The 16,973-nt window shown below is 41.8% G+C and overlaps 1 protein-coding gene across 7 annotated transcripts in view; it reads right to left on the reverse strand.

The window, feature by feature from the left end:
- PLCB1 (phospholipase C beta 1) overlaps positions 1-16,973 on the reverse strand; it is a 378,787-nt gene that overhangs the window by 15,966 nt on the left and 345,848 nt on the right. The window contains exon 32 of one of the 7 annotated variants that reach the window (XM_086873618.1): positions 4,932-4,996. The exons of the other annotated variants lie outside the window; for them this stretch is intronic. Coding sequence (XP_086729744.1) covers positions 4,958-4,996 — 39 coding nt within the window. The 3' untranslated portion in view covers positions 4,932-4,957. The remainder of the gene's footprint in view (positions 1-4,931; positions 4,997-16,973) is intronic. 7 annotated transcript variants of the gene reach the window in all.

Genomic DNA, 16,973 nt, shown 5'->3' on the forward strand with positions numbered 1-16,973 from the left:
TGCAGCACTGACCAAGGAAGGCAGTTTAAAAAGCGCAGCCATTCCTTGGTACGTGTCTTTTTCCCAAATCCTCCGTGCCTGCAGCACGGATGAGTCAAAGATAACACTCAGCTGGTTCAAACAGATCTTGGGAATGGCATTTTCCTGCCATGGAAATCAGCTGCAAGAATAAAAGCAGCTGAAATATTCTGATGGAGGGAACCATACCTGGGAGAGAAACTTCTCTAAATCAGACCAGCCACTGCAGCTCACTCCCTGTCAGCCTCTGCCTGCTCCTCCAGCAGCTCCTGTCTCCTGCATCCTATGGTTAATTGGACTTTTAAATAAGGAGAGGCAGAGCATCCTCTTACTAATATTAATGAGCTATAGGGAGGAAACAAGGGTGAATGCTGAGTCAATCCTCTTGTGACAGGCCTGTGTGCTTGTGGATGCAGAGACACACACATAAAAAAGGGAAGACATCTGAATATTTTTAAGTACGTCAATATAATGACTCCATTGGCATAAACATGTGTTTTATGGAAAAAATATCATGTTCCTGAAACATTCATACAAAAGATACAGTTTGTTCAGGGAGGACAGGTTCAAAGAGGATCTTTGGTGAGATATTTATCAAAGATCTGTATTTTTTTTTTGTGATCTCCAGCACACTGTGGAGAGGGACCTGCTCAGGGTCTCTGGGCAATGACAAAATTGGACATGAAAACACTCTGTGGGTACTCTGACAGATGACTGGATGGTGAAGCTTTACTTACTTACCCAGAAATTTTTCAGAAAGAAATTCAGAAGGCCACAGAATATTTCAACTTCTGAGCAGGCAACATCCATATTTACAGTATGTCCTCTCTCCTGGTGACTGGATGGGAAAACAGCCCCCCTCTTCCCATAAAGGATGTGGACCTGTGAACAGGCTTGCTCCTTTTCCACATTAAATCAACTCAACTCCTGCAGGAGCCGACAGAGAGGACCCTGGCCTATGTGAATCCTCAAACGTGGTTTATATCACTGAATTAAATCTGCTTATGAGTTGCAACCATTACATGGCAGCTGAAATTACAAGAAATTAACTCCAATCTTAGAAAAAAAAGATCACTTCAAAAGTAAAAAAGCTAAGTAATAATTTAAAAATTGGAATTCATTTTCAACCAATTAGTACTTTCAAGTGGGAGCTGCAGTAGTGCCTGTCTGAATACAAATGGGAATGAAGGGTACTCCAGGCCAAGAGGAGGCGTTAACACTGACATGGAACCGGGGAGAAGTCACTGCAGAATTTATTCCTTTATGGCATGGAAAGCAGGAGCCCCTGCTCGGAATTACAATGATCCCCCAACAGAAAGACTGACAGTGAGTTGTCATTCCCAGGAGCTCCTACAGTTTCTGTGCTATTTGGCATCACAGGCTGCTCTCTCCCAGCTCCAGCAGCATCCAAGCTATGTGGTGTGGATTACTGAAATAACAGAGAAACATTCAATTGCTGCAAATCAATCCCATCAGGAATATTGACTTCTGAAACTCGATCTCTGCTCTGGAAACTGAACCTGCAAAATTTTCAGCAGAAAGGAGCATTTTGAGGGCAGAAATACTACGCTGAGATCTCACCGACCTATGTAATACCCCACAGAATAAACCTGAGACAAGCAGGCACTTCTACATTTCCTACTAGAAATAATCTCAAGGAGGACCACAGATGAGTGACTGTAAGCTGTTTCTAGAAATGCTAACCTTCAGTATCAGCAGGCTGTGAAATAATTTTCCCTATAAGCTCCACACCATATGTTTTATCCAGGCATTAACACCTCCTCTGTGAAGATAAAGCTGTCAGGATAAGAGGCAGCAGGGTGCAGTATCATCCCCACAGGCCAGGCAGGAGCTGAACCTGGAGGCTGAAGTTGTGCTGTGCAGAATTCTGGATGTGTGCAACAGCTACCAAAAGACTTACAAAACTCCAGGTTTAGGAAAAAGGAGAGCTTGATCCTAGACAACACTTGCATATGGCTGAAGCCTCATTGAAAAACTCTCTCATGCACTTAAGTCTCCATTTGAAACACAGCTTAAAGGATGAGAAAAGTACAGCAGTAGCTCTTAGGTCCTACTTTTTAGGCTTCTTAAAAGCCATTCCCATCCAGCAAAAAATCCTAGAGCAAAGACATAGAATAAAAAAAGGCTGCAGGTTCAGACCAGACTTGTAAATCTACACTCTTCTTCTGTTTCAAAATTTTATCTACTGCTGACAAACAAAACTGTGAACTACCTGGGAGTTCTTCCTGTAGCTGTCAAACATTTAGTCACTAGAGGATTCAAACAGCTCCTGAATGAAGCTGTAATTTAGGTAATTTCTCTACATTCCTGCACAGCTATTAGTGTGGCTTAGAATGATTCTGTGCCTCTCCTGCACAGAAATATTCTCTAAGGTGATCAGTTTTGTTCAGCCCAAAGCCAGTGGTTTACTCCACCAGAGCAAGAGCTGAGATATTCCTTTCTGGCCTGCAGGAAAAATCCACTCCCTTCTTCTGCCCTGCCTGCCCTCCCTTATCCTGGTACTTCACAGCATCCCAAATGTCCTGTCCTGTGTATGTAACAGTGAGAGCTTAGAACAGAAAGGGGTGGGAAAAAAAGTTTCTTCACATCACATCAATTTCATGTTTGCTTTGTTGTGATGGATTCCTTCGCCCCATTTTGGAGCTCCCTGAGTACTCGGTGCAGATCCTTTTGGTTTCCAGTTTTCATGCACAGGTAGGGTGCACTAATTCCATGACAATTTCACCATGCAGAGCTTCTCCTAATCCTTTACAGTCTATGAGGCTGAAGTCCTGAGAGCAGGATGAAGCCAAGGAAAGATTAACTCCAGTGGTGTAATGAGGAGTTACTTCTCACTAGAGAAGGTTTTTCTCTGGGGTCTGATTGCCTTTTAACTGTGCAGGAGAAATTGGATTTGCCTGGGTTCCCTGCATCCTCCCAAGATATCCTAACTTGACCCAGGCAGGTGATATGAGGTTGGCCTCATATTATTTAAAATGTAGGTGATGTATGAGAAGAACAGAGTTAAAATAAGTTCTTCTGCTTTTTTCAAATGATCAGTGAGCTGTTTCAAGGCAGCTCATCTCTATTCCCATCCTCCTGCTTTTCAGGAAAGGAAGACAGCACATCCCTCAGGAACAGAAATCAATATTCTCCTGTCACTTAAACACAAACAACAAAGAAATCCCAGTCCCCTAGTGAGCAATTGCCAGTTTAATCTTGCCATCTTCAGTAAGTCACTCCTTTGAATACTGTGGAGGTGCCAACATATTCATTATGGGCTCTGCTTTCTTTTTTCACAACCACTGTGCTCAGGAAACACATGTTTAGTTCCCTTGCCTGTGTCCAAGAGGAAAACAGCACTCATGAAATCAAGGCCCCACCTCACAGTTTTAATCTCTAACCCTGCCACAGTAAGAGAACTAAACAATACTTGCAATTGTGTTATTTCTAACAAGCATTTGAGAAAAATATTCACTTATTATGCAATAGTGAAAACCTTTAAATAAACTGTAATGATGTGAATCGATACATGAGGAAGATGCTGGGTCTGTGTGAGCAGAGGCAGGTGATTCACAGAAAGAAAAGCCTGACAAATCAAATTACAGTCACTTCATAAATCAAACTTAGCACTGCCTTTCTGTAAAACACAGGTCTCAATCTGTGTGGTGCAAGGCACAGATCAAACACCCAGAGCTGGTTCCTTTTCCCTGCCAGTGAAAGGGACATGATCAGTATTTTAAAAACCAAACAACCCCCCCAGACAGGCCAAGAGAACAAATACAGCCCTCACGGAGAACCATGGCAGTTCTCTCTCCAAACAAGCAAAGCATATCAAAGCAATCCAGAAGAAAGCAGTAAAAGGTGAAATAGTAAATAAAAATACAAAGCAAGAGGGACTCCCTGATTTAGTAACAAAGCTGTGTGGCTTACTGCTACCCCCTTGACAGGGAAAGCCCAAGCCTCCTGGCATGGCTGTGCTTTCAGGAGGATGCAGGAAGTTTGCTTATACATAATCATGTCTCCTGATGAACACACCTGAAGTAATACTTCATTCCATCACCATCTTAGGCCCTTCCATAAAGCAATAAAGAAAACTCCCTTGCTTTAATGTACTTTCACTTCTCTTCCAGGCTTTGCTTGCCTTTCCTCAATTGTCTTCTGTTCTCTTCCCTGAAAAATTCACTCTCTCACTTTTAAGTCTTCCCCTTTAAGCTTCACTAATCCTGTTTTACTGATCCCCATTCTTCAATTATTTCTCTTTATACCCCAATTCTTCCTTCTGTTGTGATGCCCCAGATAATCCCTTCTTTGTCCCATACTCTGGTGTCCCAGATGACAAATCCTTAATTTATCTACTTGGTAAGTTTAATCTTCAGAGGTACCCAGAATTCCTACCTTCCACACCTTTCCCCACCTCCCACTTGAACATTCAAATGCTCTCAATTCCTACCCCACATTAATCAATCCTCTTTACCTCTTCAGAGAGAAATTTCACAGTGCCTGGTGTTCTGATCTGAGAGTACTGCAGCTACTGTGAGCAGAGAACAGAGGATATTCCCATGACCCAAAGGGCTGTGGCAAGAAAGCTGGGACAATCATGCTGTTACACACAGCCCCTGATGGCTGCACTGAGGTGGGGCAGAAGCAGCAATAAATAAAACAGGCAGGGAGACAATGGGGTGGGGTATGATCCGAAGAAGGCACAAATCGCTTCCGCGGTATCGACGGCATGTAATGGTCAGTGGCAGCTCATGTTATGCAGCTAGCAGGTAATAATCAGGGCTAGAATTGCTCAAAGATTTCAGAAAAACCACCAGGCAGTTAATTGTGGATGATCCTGACTTGGTTTGGACATGTAAAATGAAAACAACATCAGCATTACTAGATAAAAAGGGGAATGTTTCACTCACTTTCACTATAGTCTCATATTCCATTTCTACTTCTGTTTTTCCTCTACTTCTGGTTCTTCTATGCTCTTTAAAACAAAACCAAGGATCATTTCAATTTGAGGTGATTAACAGTTACTCTAAGCTGAAATGACATAATTCTGTGCATTACAGTAAAGCAACATCTCTTTAATCTATGCACTTAATGAAAAACAAAAGATTACTTCATGCTTCTGTGTGCCGGCTCATTAGTATTTGACTAGGTACATATTAGTCAGAGAAACAGTCTATTTATCACAAGCTGTCACTCCATGCTACAAGAGGACAATATTTCAACTGTGTTATGAGGGAGATCCAGCTGTAGTTGAAGTTGCAGCTTACGCAGGTTGCAAGAAGTGTCACTTTTTATCTGGGAAAGGGAAGGAAGCGTGTCTGAAGGGAAAAACGAGCATCAGCCGTGCCACCTGAAGTATGTGCTGGAAGAGACACCCTTAGACTGTGATCATGCCTAATGACATGAACTCAGGACAGTTTGGATGGAAAACTTCCAAGGACATCCCCAAGTGCGTGCAGGAGTGGTGTTGTTCCAGCCTATTCCCTTGGAGTCAGTGTTGCACAAGTGCCTGAGCAGGAAATGCGTGGGACACGCTGCTCATGGAGGTGTTACCACCGTTCTCTCGCCTTCGTCCCGAGCTGGTGTTTATCTCTGGAGCTGAAACTTGTGTTTGGCAGTTCTAGGAGCAGCAGGACTGTCAGACTGTCCTGAAGCCCCTGACGTGCTCCGAGCTGCTTGGAGACAACTCACGGGAACAGCAGCATGCACCACTCTGAGCACCCTCAACTCCAACTCTCTCTCCTAGAGAGGTCTAAGGTCTGGAGCAGAGAGGTAATCCAGCAGCACCCAAAAAGACATAAGTTTGTTCCTTAGTTTTTGCAGTTACTAGAAGGTGGCCATGAAATTATAGCCGGGAAGTGAAAAAAATGGGTGACTTTTTGGTTGTTGCTAAGTGCAGTTCTCAAACAGCAATGCCCTGCCATTTTCAAGTGTTTCATGTTCCGCTCTCTGTTGCATTAAATTATTGTGGTAACTGTCTTGTCTTACTCTAAAATCAGTGTTATTTCAGCATTAAGTGATTTACTGCTCCATATGGTAGCAATTGCATGAGTCAAACACTGAACTTGGTTCTGTTTGCAGAACTTAAATCACAGCTCTGTCATGACAGGGTTGGTGCCACCAAAATCTTGACACTTTCCATATCATATGCTTTATACTTTATCATGTATTTTGGACAGTATTGTATCTGTATTGTCCAGGAGCCAGAGCTGCAGTGGCATCCCCTGTCACATGCAGGTGACATGCAGGTGACAGCCAGCCATGGAATAATTGCATGTGAGCTCACTGAGGCAACGTGTGCTTTGTCTTAGGTGTCAGGTTTGTTATGAATGAAACTGAAAATGGAAACCTTTAAAAAGAAATACAATATCAGACAGTAACACAAAATAAAGCTTCTCATTTAATATGTAAAGATGAAATAGCTTTGAAACCGAGGTAGTACTTTTAATATTTGTTACAAAACATTTTTTCTCAAAGCATTTTCTTAAACTGAATACAATTATTGAGTCACTTCCTTGGTAATGGGTGAAGAAGCAGAACAAGATGTCTGAGCACTGTGTCCTCATTTTACTTCCATGCAGATTCATAAATGCCTTCTAATTGAGTCACAATGCAGGCAGAAAATACCATTAGCTCACAACTGGCTGGATTTGATTGAAATGCTGTGTAAGGGAACCTATGCCACCTTCTTAGGTTGTATTGGAGCAAATGAATGAAATGAATTTTATTTATTTTCTCCTTGAATTCCTCCTTTTCTCACCGTGGCAGCAGAGTAAAGCTACGGCATTAACACTGACACGAAGGGTGTTAGGAGATACGTGTGGGCAAAAGATGCTCAGGAAATGGGTGCCAGTGGCTGTGGCAGGTTACACCATCTTGACATGCAAAATGAACCTGAAATATTAGCTGAGGAAGCAGAAGGTGACAGTTTGTAGCAGAAGAAAACGTAGCAGCAAAGAAGGTGAGATGTAAAGTGAAATAAGAAAGCTACTTTGTTTTGCACAGTTCCTTATCGCTTCTCCTGATGCACTTCATTTTTCTGCCCCTTTGATCTATGTACTTCACTGGTTCTGTGTTCCCACTGACAGACAAATCAGATAAAGCAACTCACAGAAAATTGGCAATTTTTACAAAATTACATGTAAGTTTGCAGTACACAAACATTTTGTTGCTGGGGATGTTGGCCTAGTTATTTCAGTGAAGCTTGTAACTACTTAAAGCAGGTTTAGATTTGATTAAAAATTCCCTCAAAACCAGTATTGGAAAACACTACTAAGCATCCTCTTGCTTAATTTCTTAGTTTGTGCAACATTAACACTTTTCCTTTCTTTTGGCACCATTTTTAGCCAGCCTCCCTCTTAAAGGGCACATTTTGGTTTGAGAAAAAATCTGTGTACTTTGTGTGTTGTGCTCACACACCGGGATTTGGGTGTGCAAAGGAGGCACACATTTGCCAATATCCAGACTTTACCTACCTGCAGGATGAACATCAGAAATAAGTAAACATTTCAACAAAAGCAACATTCAAAAATGGTAACAAACCCCCTCTACTTAACCAAACTGAGGAATTTCCCCCTTGATTTTTTATCAAAACACAGTCCATGGAAAGTAACAGAGATATCTGGGTAGCATGAATTCCACAGGCAGAGGAAATTATAGGGTTACCAGATACAATCACTTAGCTGGGAGTAGGGTATGCACCACTCAAAAGCTCTATTTTTTTATTGAGCTTTTAACAATATAGTCTGTGCACTTGCACCACTGGGATGCTCCTGATCCAAGTGATGGTAGTGCAGCAGACATAGATCAGATATTTACCACAGGGTGCTCACTAGTTTGGGAATTCCAGGCATGGCCTTGCAGCATGAGAAAGTCAGAGAGAAACACAGGGATTAAAACAAACACTGAATTTTTCAAGCTGTTTTCTGTTCTGATGGTCACAACTGTACTTGCGAAACCGCCTGGTTTGAAAATGCCTGAGCAACTTCTTGATTCTGGTGTGAGCAGAACCTTTCTGTTTGTGCAGACATTGCATTAAGCAGCTGTTTGTGAAATCTCTAACACAGAGGTAATAAAACACAGGAAATACATACACTTTCCCAAATCATAAAGCAGCCATATATCTGTTGCTTTCACTAGTGCTGAGACAACATTTTAGGGAAGACACACACAGAAACCAGACTGTAGAACACTGATGACAAGGGGGAGTGTTAAAACACTACCTGCTACTCATAGTCACTGTCTACCTAATGCTGGTTTCCCAGAAGCTTTCTGGAGACACCAGAAAGTCCAGAAATCAATCCAGTAAATGTTTCAGCTTTTAAAAGATTGAAGCTGAGTATAATCAGGTTTATCTGATGCTCCTGGATGTGCCCTCACCTGTGCAAAGGGCCACAAAAAAAGCTGCACTTCGTATTTCTGGTCTCTAAGTTGTCATGAAAAGCTGTGTTGTGTTCTCAGTTATTGTGTTGTAAAGAACTACTGCCACAATTAGTCAGGATTTCTCTTCTTGCTGGCACATAGAAATGGGGCATAGAATCTTGTCAGTCCCACAATAAATTGTGCTGATCTAACACCTCCAATCAGCTCTCGTTAACGTGACTGTTCTTCACAATTATCTATTAATGAACCTTTAAAACCACAATGAAGAAATGTGTCTCAGGGAGAAGAAAAAGGAAATAGTGCTTATCCACAAGAGCTGGCTCACAGCACATGGTTTAGTTCCCTCCATAATTCACACACCTCTCAGCTGTTCAGCGACTCACACGTGGTGCTCTGGCTCTGCCTTTGGCAGGGTTTCCTGAGACCACAGCAGCACAAAACCACCACACTAAAGAGAGCAGGAAAGATTTGAGGGGAAATGGAAAAAATTTAAGCAATGGTACAATCAAAGTGACCTAAGATTTTTAGAAATTAAATATTCCTGCCTAGTGCCTTCTTTTTCTGCACTCTGCGCTCTCACCAAGGGTCCAGCTGACTAAAGGATATTTCTCTGAGGGCAACTCTTCTGAAACTCTGGCCAGCTGAAGGAGAAGGCAAGAAGTGTTCACTGGCCACCAAAGAAGGGAAAAGCCCAAGCCCCCTGGAAAACAGCACATTCTCTCCAATGGACCAAGCAAAACTTTCTTGCCCTGTATGGAAGCAGCCCTGGCCTAAATTCCTAAGCCATGACTCCTTTTCAAACTTTGTTTCCAGCTGTGTTATGGAGTTAATTTTCAATATAATGTGCTTTAGGCTCTTTTTTCTGTAGGTATTTACTAATAGAAGATGAAGTGCAAACAGAAAAGCCTGGGGCAGGGGATGTGTTTTCCCATGGATGTCATCTACAGCAGAGTGGCACAGAGAGACACTTAGGACAAAATCCAACTCATGGAAACAGAAACAGCACAACACATTTAAGGCAGCAACTTGTATTCATATTTTGCAACCTGTGAAACCCAGTTATATTCTCATCTTCCCTGGAGCAGAAAAGATCCTTCACATCCCTATCACAGAGCCAGCACAGATCTAGGATTGTTTATCAACTGATCCAAGACTGACTGTAGTAGGCAGAGGAAGCAATGCAGGAGGAAGAGCTTGGTCCTGGCTTTGACCTCACTCGGCCAAACAGTAAAAAAAAATTATTCAGATTAATTCTACTGTTTGTGTCAGTGAAAATCCCTGGTTTAACAGCAGTATGTGTGGAACCCATCCCTGTACAATTCCACCCATAAGTTACACACAGAATCCAACTGCAGCAAGAACAGTCTTCAGATGCACTCCAGTTTCTCATCCTGGGCAAAGAACATTCCCATTCCTGCTTCCTAGTGATTACTTTAGACATATCCTTTCTTAAAACAGCCACTGCAATTACAGAGCAGCTCCATGAATGCCAGAAGATTAAGTCAGAATATGCATCTTTCAGCTCAAATCAAAACTCCCAAACCTCAATACAAGGTCCAAGTAGAGCATCACTGAAATTCTGTCTGTACAAATCATTTTATTTATCACCTTTACCATATGTGGCATAACATTTACTAAATTGCAAGCTAAACAGAGATAAGAGAATGGAGTTTATTTCTCAGAAATGTATTTCCATTAATACAATGAATGTTAGACACAAAAAGTCCAATCTGGGACTCGTGTGCAGTTCGTGTTCCTCTGGTCCAGCAGGATGAGTTAATGCCTAATGAGGCCACCAGATTTTTGTGACTAGCTCACTGCAGGATGTGAATTGAAAGTCTCAAAGGTTTACTACTCATTTAGGACACAGGTTTACTGCACTGAAATCAGTCTGAATTTTGCTATTGATACCAGTTAAAGCCCATTAAAAGTTCCCTCCCCATTCCATGAGTCTCTTGGCACATTGCCTTAGTCTGAGAGGTAGCTCAGCAGCTCTCGTGAATCAGCTACTCATCAAAGGAGTAAAAATTACTTTAAAATTTGAAAGAGTGCAAGGGGAGCCAATATTTCTACAGCTAATCCAGTACAGCAGGTTGGCAAGGCTTTATTTTAGGGCAGTTTTGAAAGCAGGCCTTCCAATCTGGTCAACTAAAGGGAATGAAGGTATCAAAGGGACTTAGATTACCACTGGGAGCAGGCTAAAAAAGAGAAAGGCATCATAGAAGCATTTTGTATTTTCACTAGGCAGAAAAATTTTCTGTTGTTTTTCAGTGAGCACTAAAATAAGTGAAGTCAAGAGTTCTCTCCCTGGCCATGGTGACACGGCCACTGGGAGCTTCAGGAGCTCCTGACTGCTCCCTTACATGATAATGAAACCTTTTTGTTGACCTGTAATGGCTCCATTACTGTAAAGTTCGAGTGCCAAAGCTGCTGTGCAGAAAACAGTCAGTGTTCCCCAAAACTGCTTCATCACAGGACAGCCCTCAGCTGTCTGAGACTTCCTGCAGGAATCTGAATTACTGAGGATACCTCTCCCCTTGTAAAGCCTCGGCATGTCTAGAGCACACATTCCAATATTGCTTTGATACAGGTGAAGGCTCTCAATGTTTCATGGTAAGCAGTGCTGAATTCTCACTCAGCCTTTAAATTTCGAGTGTTACAAAGACGTTTATAATATATGCATATTTACAAAAACATAGCAAGGACCAGGGAGGACCTCTGTCCTCTGAGGTGAACCATAAAATAAAGTGAAATCAACTTCGCTCTGCCTTAAACCCAGCCTTCTGTCCACACAGTGCATCAATTTAAAATAAGGTATCCCGTACCCAAAGCTGCTTGCCTGATGGCTGAGCTAAGCAGAAGCTAACCCAGTTATTTCTGCAAGAGCACAGCCTGCAGCAGTGTCCTGCCATGGCTCCCCCGTCCCTGTGTCCTCAGAACAAACAGGTCACAGGGAGGAAAGCCTGAAAGCTTTCCAGTGAAATGTATCCATTGCCCCAGTTCAGCAAATGTTCCACTGCATTTCATTGCTTTCAAGTGTAGAGTGGGAAAATAAATTATCTTCAGGGGATGTAAAGGACCTGGTCCTCTGATCCTGGTGGTGAGACAGAATCACAGAATAGTTTGAGTTTGAAGGGACCTCTGGAGATCACCCAGTCCAGCACCCCTTCCAAGGCAGGGGCACCTGGAGCAGGTGACACAGGAATGTGTCCAGGTGAGTTTGGGATGGCTCCAGAGAGGGAGACTCCACAGCCTCTGGGCAGCCCTTCAGTGCTCTGCCACCATCAATGTAAAGATGTTATTCCTCCTGTTAAGGTGGAACTGCTTGTGTTTCAGTTCATGGCCATTGCTCCTCATCCTGTCACTGGGCACTGCTGAAAAGAGTCTGGCACCTTCCTTGGCACCTCTCTGAGATATTTACATGGATTCATGTGATCCCCTCTCAGTCTTCTCTTCTCCTGACTAAACAGGCCCAGTCTTTCCTCAAAAGAGATCCCTCATCATCTTTGTGGCCTCCACAGGATCCTCTCCAGTAGCTCCTCGTCTCAGAAATTGCCTTTCCGGAAATGCTACTCAAAATGGGGAGACTGCAAATTAAAGAAAATTCTCATCCTATCCCAAAGTGTTGTTCTAAATCACACCAGTAGCCATTCAAAGGGATTCCACTAACAACTCTGGAAAGATTAAGTACAAATGCCAGAGAAACTGAGATAAGCATCAGGCTGAGAATGGACATCTCATTGATTCAGCACCTTGTACAAATAAAACAGTTTAATTGTCTTATCCCACAAACTAATTTCCCTTGCAACTTTCCCCAACTCATTTCACTGCCCATCTGCAAAACTGCATGAAATACAAATTACTGGTTCAGATTTTAATATTATTAGAAGTTGAAAGCAATAGCATGGTCTTGTCTACCAGACAAGCCTGATAGCTTAGGCAATTTTAGGGCTTTCTCTGTATTAAATAGAGCAGATTGCACAGTTTTCTCTGCAGTAAAAGAAGCTTTATTTCCTAAGAATGTTCGAAATCCAAATGCTTTCCCTAATGAAGTGTCAGATGAAAGGATCTTCTTCACAAATGTATCAAGAAAACACATCTCCCAAAATTTCATGAAACATTAAATGACTGTGAATTAACAAACAAAAAATGTTGATTTTTTTGACAAATTGTTATTAGTTCCATTTGCTTGCTAAGACAGAATACATATGACAATTAGTTCCTCAAATGACTACATGGGGGAAATCCCTTCTGTCCTGATGCTCTGTACTCTATGATAAGTTCATTTGTTTGTGTCTAAGAACAGATTTTCAGCTTCATTCCTTTCTGAAACCAAAGTTGGCCTCAGACAGATAATGAAGCTGCTGCTAATAAACCCAAGATGTCTTAACATCAATTTGCTGAATGGAAAATCCTGCTTATTTTGAACTAATTTAGTACAGCAGTACCTGTTTAAGATCAATTCGCAGCAGACTATTTCCTATTTATTGCTAATTAAAATCACGGAGTTCCTGTTCCAAACAGCATATAAGCCTGAAAAATTAGCTCCAACCCAGTGTGCTATTGACTCAGCTGGGGCATTAGGTCTAGATTTACCACCTCATTCCAAGGTTTATAAGAACAGCTACCCTCAGGAATGACAAATCAGCCAGAGGGAGGTCAGGTGTGGAGGGAAACCAGGAGACACTTGCTGAGATTTGTCTTCTCGAGGTTGTGGAGTGCAGAATGGCTCAGCTCTGCTTTTCTCCCAAGCCTGAGGTACCAAGAGCACACAGACTGGACCTCTCCCTTGGCACATTAAATCTGAGGACCACCCAGCCTTTGTGCCTCCATTCCAGCCCTTTCCGGCCTTGGAGAGAATAATACTCCAGCTGTGTGCCAAGGGGATATCTGCAGGTGCCATCTGGCCTTAACCTTATCCACCCACACTTCTCTTGTCAAGTCCACACAAAAATGTTTTCGACTGATTGTGCTGGGCAGAAATAGGTCAATTATTTCTCTTCTGGAACATAGTTCAGCCAGGAAAGCACACAAGCTTGGGAACAGCTATGAAAAACAGAAATACTGGAGTGGTCCTGAATTCAGGATGATCCCACCCAGCGCTTTCAGTACATTGCTCCAGAGCATTCACATCCCTGAAATTTGAGACTGCCTAAACTGCTGTGCTCCCAGGAAAGCAGCACCTGCTGGGATCCATTGTGATGGTACCAAACTTCCAGAGGGTACAGAGAAGCTCTGTGCCATCTCTGTCTCTCCAATCCACATAACTGACAGAAGTTTGCACTTACAGCTGGAAAATGCTTATTAATAAATCAACCTTTCTTTTTTTCCCCTCCAAAAATCTTTGCCTCATTCCCACATCAAAAGCCTGAAACTGCTCAGGCTCATCTTAGGGTGATTTAATCAATCACAGCAGCCTGGACTGCATTTCCACCCAGCAGTCTGAGTTTAGGACACCATGCCAAAAGTGACACAGAAAGGTAAAAGCTCTCTAGGAAGGATCCCTGCAGACCTCAGGACAGGCACCTCTCCAGAGTTTTGGCAAACCAGGTGCCAACAAATGCTTCTTTATTGACACCAAATCCACCAAAGCCTCAGTGAGACAGAGATACACCTCCTTTAAAGTGTTATTTCACACCCCCAGATAAGTTAGTTGCCTGAGCACTGCACATGTGGATTGTTTTAAACTCCAACCATCAATTGCTATGAACAAAATAACACTAATTTTTGTTAATGCTATCCTTTGTTTCTGGATCTTTTACAAGATCCCAAAGACCATTCTAGAAGATCTGGTCTGGAAGTACCATTCAAAAAGAATTATTAGTGTCCAACTCTGTTACTAGCATTTTCTTTGACACCCCAAAAATACTTACTCAAACAGCTTTCCCAGTCTGAATCTTAATAATTTCTTAGTTAGATTGTTAGTTTTTGAACAGTTCTTGGTATGATATTAATAACATTGCAAAGATAGAATAGGTATATAATAATGAAATAATTGTGTTGAATTCACTATGTTTAAGTGAGAAGTACTTCAAGTTGTCTTTCATTGGACAAGTGCCTAATTCCTGCTCAAATATTTCTATAATTCTTTTGATTGAAAACCGTGTTTAAGGAGCAACTGGGCAAGGACTGTTTGTGAGAGGCCCCTGCAGAACCAGCCAAGTGTTTTAGGGTCTCTGTTCCTTCACTGAGCACTGCAAATTCATGAACATTATCATTTCCTGAAGAGATGGAGTCCTACTAGTACCTGAAAAAGTACAAGGAGGCTGAAATGCTCTTGTACTTCAAATTGACTCAGGGCCCAGATTTTTTACAGATGGAGGACTTCAAATTTATGGATGACTTAAATTGGTGTAGCTAAAGCAGACAGCATCCTTAGCAATCCTCCTTTTCTCTTCCCAAGATGATGCCATTCTTGCAGGCATGGCTGAGTAAATTCTGCATCTGCTTGTCAGCTGCTGTAGCTTAAATTAATTAAGTGCACAAATGTAATCTGCTGCCAAGTGGAATTTACATTAACAGGCAGGACCACAAATAAGGATGAAAGTTGGGGTTCCTTATCTCACTGCAGGGAAGGGAAGGGCAGAAAGTTGAGGTGAGTGCTGGACCCAGCTCACTTGGAACACAGTTCTCTGAGGATCACAGAACCAGAACCCACAGATTGCTGCTGACTTCTGACCAAAAAGCAACATTTTGGTTCCCGTCAGTCTCATTTATTCTAGCAGTTCAACCTGCCTGGCAAGCTGATAAAACCAGCAGTGCTGATACTGTCAAAAAGGGAATTATGAAGTGACAGGGGCAGTTCCTTCCCCCTGGGGCAAACCTGAGCATTGCTGGGGAAGGGCTGGAAGTCTGAAGCTGTTTAGTGACAACTTCCCCCAGGCTCTGGGGAGCTGCCCCAGCTGGGGTCAGTTCCCAGCTGCTGAGCAGCACAAACCACTGACAACATGCAGGAATAATGGGAAATGATATGAATGCAAGCAAATATTTGTAATAACACTTATTCTATCTGCATTTCTTATTAAAACAATGCAATCAAATTAATAATGATAAATATAAATATTAATGTGTTGATGTTTAGATGATAAAATGTAGTTTTGTTGTTCAGAGAACTAAGCTGCTCCTTTTTCCTGCTGGCTTGAAACAACTCTTTGTTTATCTTCATCTTGTTTTCCAATGTAACTTATTTATTTACAGCATGTCAAGGGAGAAACCTAATTTCTTAGGACATTTTCCAATTAACTTTCCTAATTAAAAGTAAAAGTTAGACTCAATTGGTTTGTAAATAGCATTATCTAAACCCCCAAAATGAATAGATTCTGGGAAATGACTGAGAATACACCTACACAAGCATGATCCGAAATGTTCCCCATCTTCCATCTCCAGGTGTTACAGACATTGTCTGGCATTCTGAACGTCTGCTCCTTTCCTGCCTGATCTGGAAACAATGACATTTGCTCCCAAAGTATGTAACATTATTAGGGAATTGCTGCTCCCTTTGCTTCCTGTTAGACAGAGCTCACATGGAAGTTTGCACTTCCAGCCATGGGCTTTAATGAGTTTTGAGCTCTGCTCTGAATATCAATCTGTAACAAGAGTCACCACCATGATCCAACTTCATGAATTTCTGCTAGGATCCAGTAATATCCCAGGAGATGCCTGCTGCTGCTCTGATTCAAACCTCTGCCATTCAGACTGAGAACTTTACAAAGAATTCACAATTTCAGCAGGGACAAAGATTTTGTCTGGAGTCCCCTTAATGAAGTTTGTGTAAGGCTTTCAAATTCTGTTCATGAACTGAAACCAGACCCAGCAATTGGAACCCAGAGATCACATTGTCATGTCTGACTTGGTGATCAATTAGAAACAGACTCACCCCACTGACCAGTTCATGAGAACTGGAAAAATATTTAAATCCAATAAAGTCAAAGAAGATGGTTGCAAACCACTTTAAAGCCTTGAAATTACTTATTTCCCCCAGCACATTTATGGCAGTGAATAACCACACTCTTTGTGGATGCAAAAGCATTTCACATCTAAAAATAATTTACACTGTGCACTGATCACAAATCTAGATATACCCAGGGCAGCCTGGAGTCACAGATCAATTTATAATACTTATGTAAAATCAAAAATAAAATAAGCTTAAAGCAAAATGATGTTCTACTTGCTCCATATATCGTGGACGTATGCCATGAGTTATTGCAAACTTTCTCTGGGACACACTAATTTAGATGAATGTAGTTCTTAGCAGTTTCAGTACTAAAAATACCATTTTTTTCTCATATATTGAAAATACATGGGAATATATTTCCCATATATTTAGCAGGTATAAACACCTGGCTATGTCCTGCTCACATCCTGACTGTGTTACCACAGGTTCACACACACTTTTAAGCAGCACTTTCCTTGCTTTAATACTAGAGAAAGGGATAAATGAGCTTTGATGTATTTGCTGTGCAAGAAGTTTCTATGTTCTCATAAAATGCTTTCAGAAATAATAATTATAATAATAAAAATAATGACAAAAGAAGCTGTAAACTCCAGTAGGGCCTGGCTGCAGCTGGAGA

This window comes from Cyanistes caeruleus, chromosome 2 (genome assembly GCF_971803275.1).
Source record: "Cyanistes caeruleus chromosome 2, bCyaCae1.hap1.1, whole genome shotgun sequence".
In the NCBI taxonomy this organism is placed as follows: domain Eukaryota; kingdom Metazoa; phylum Chordata; class Aves; order Passeriformes; family Paridae; genus Cyanistes; species Cyanistes caeruleus.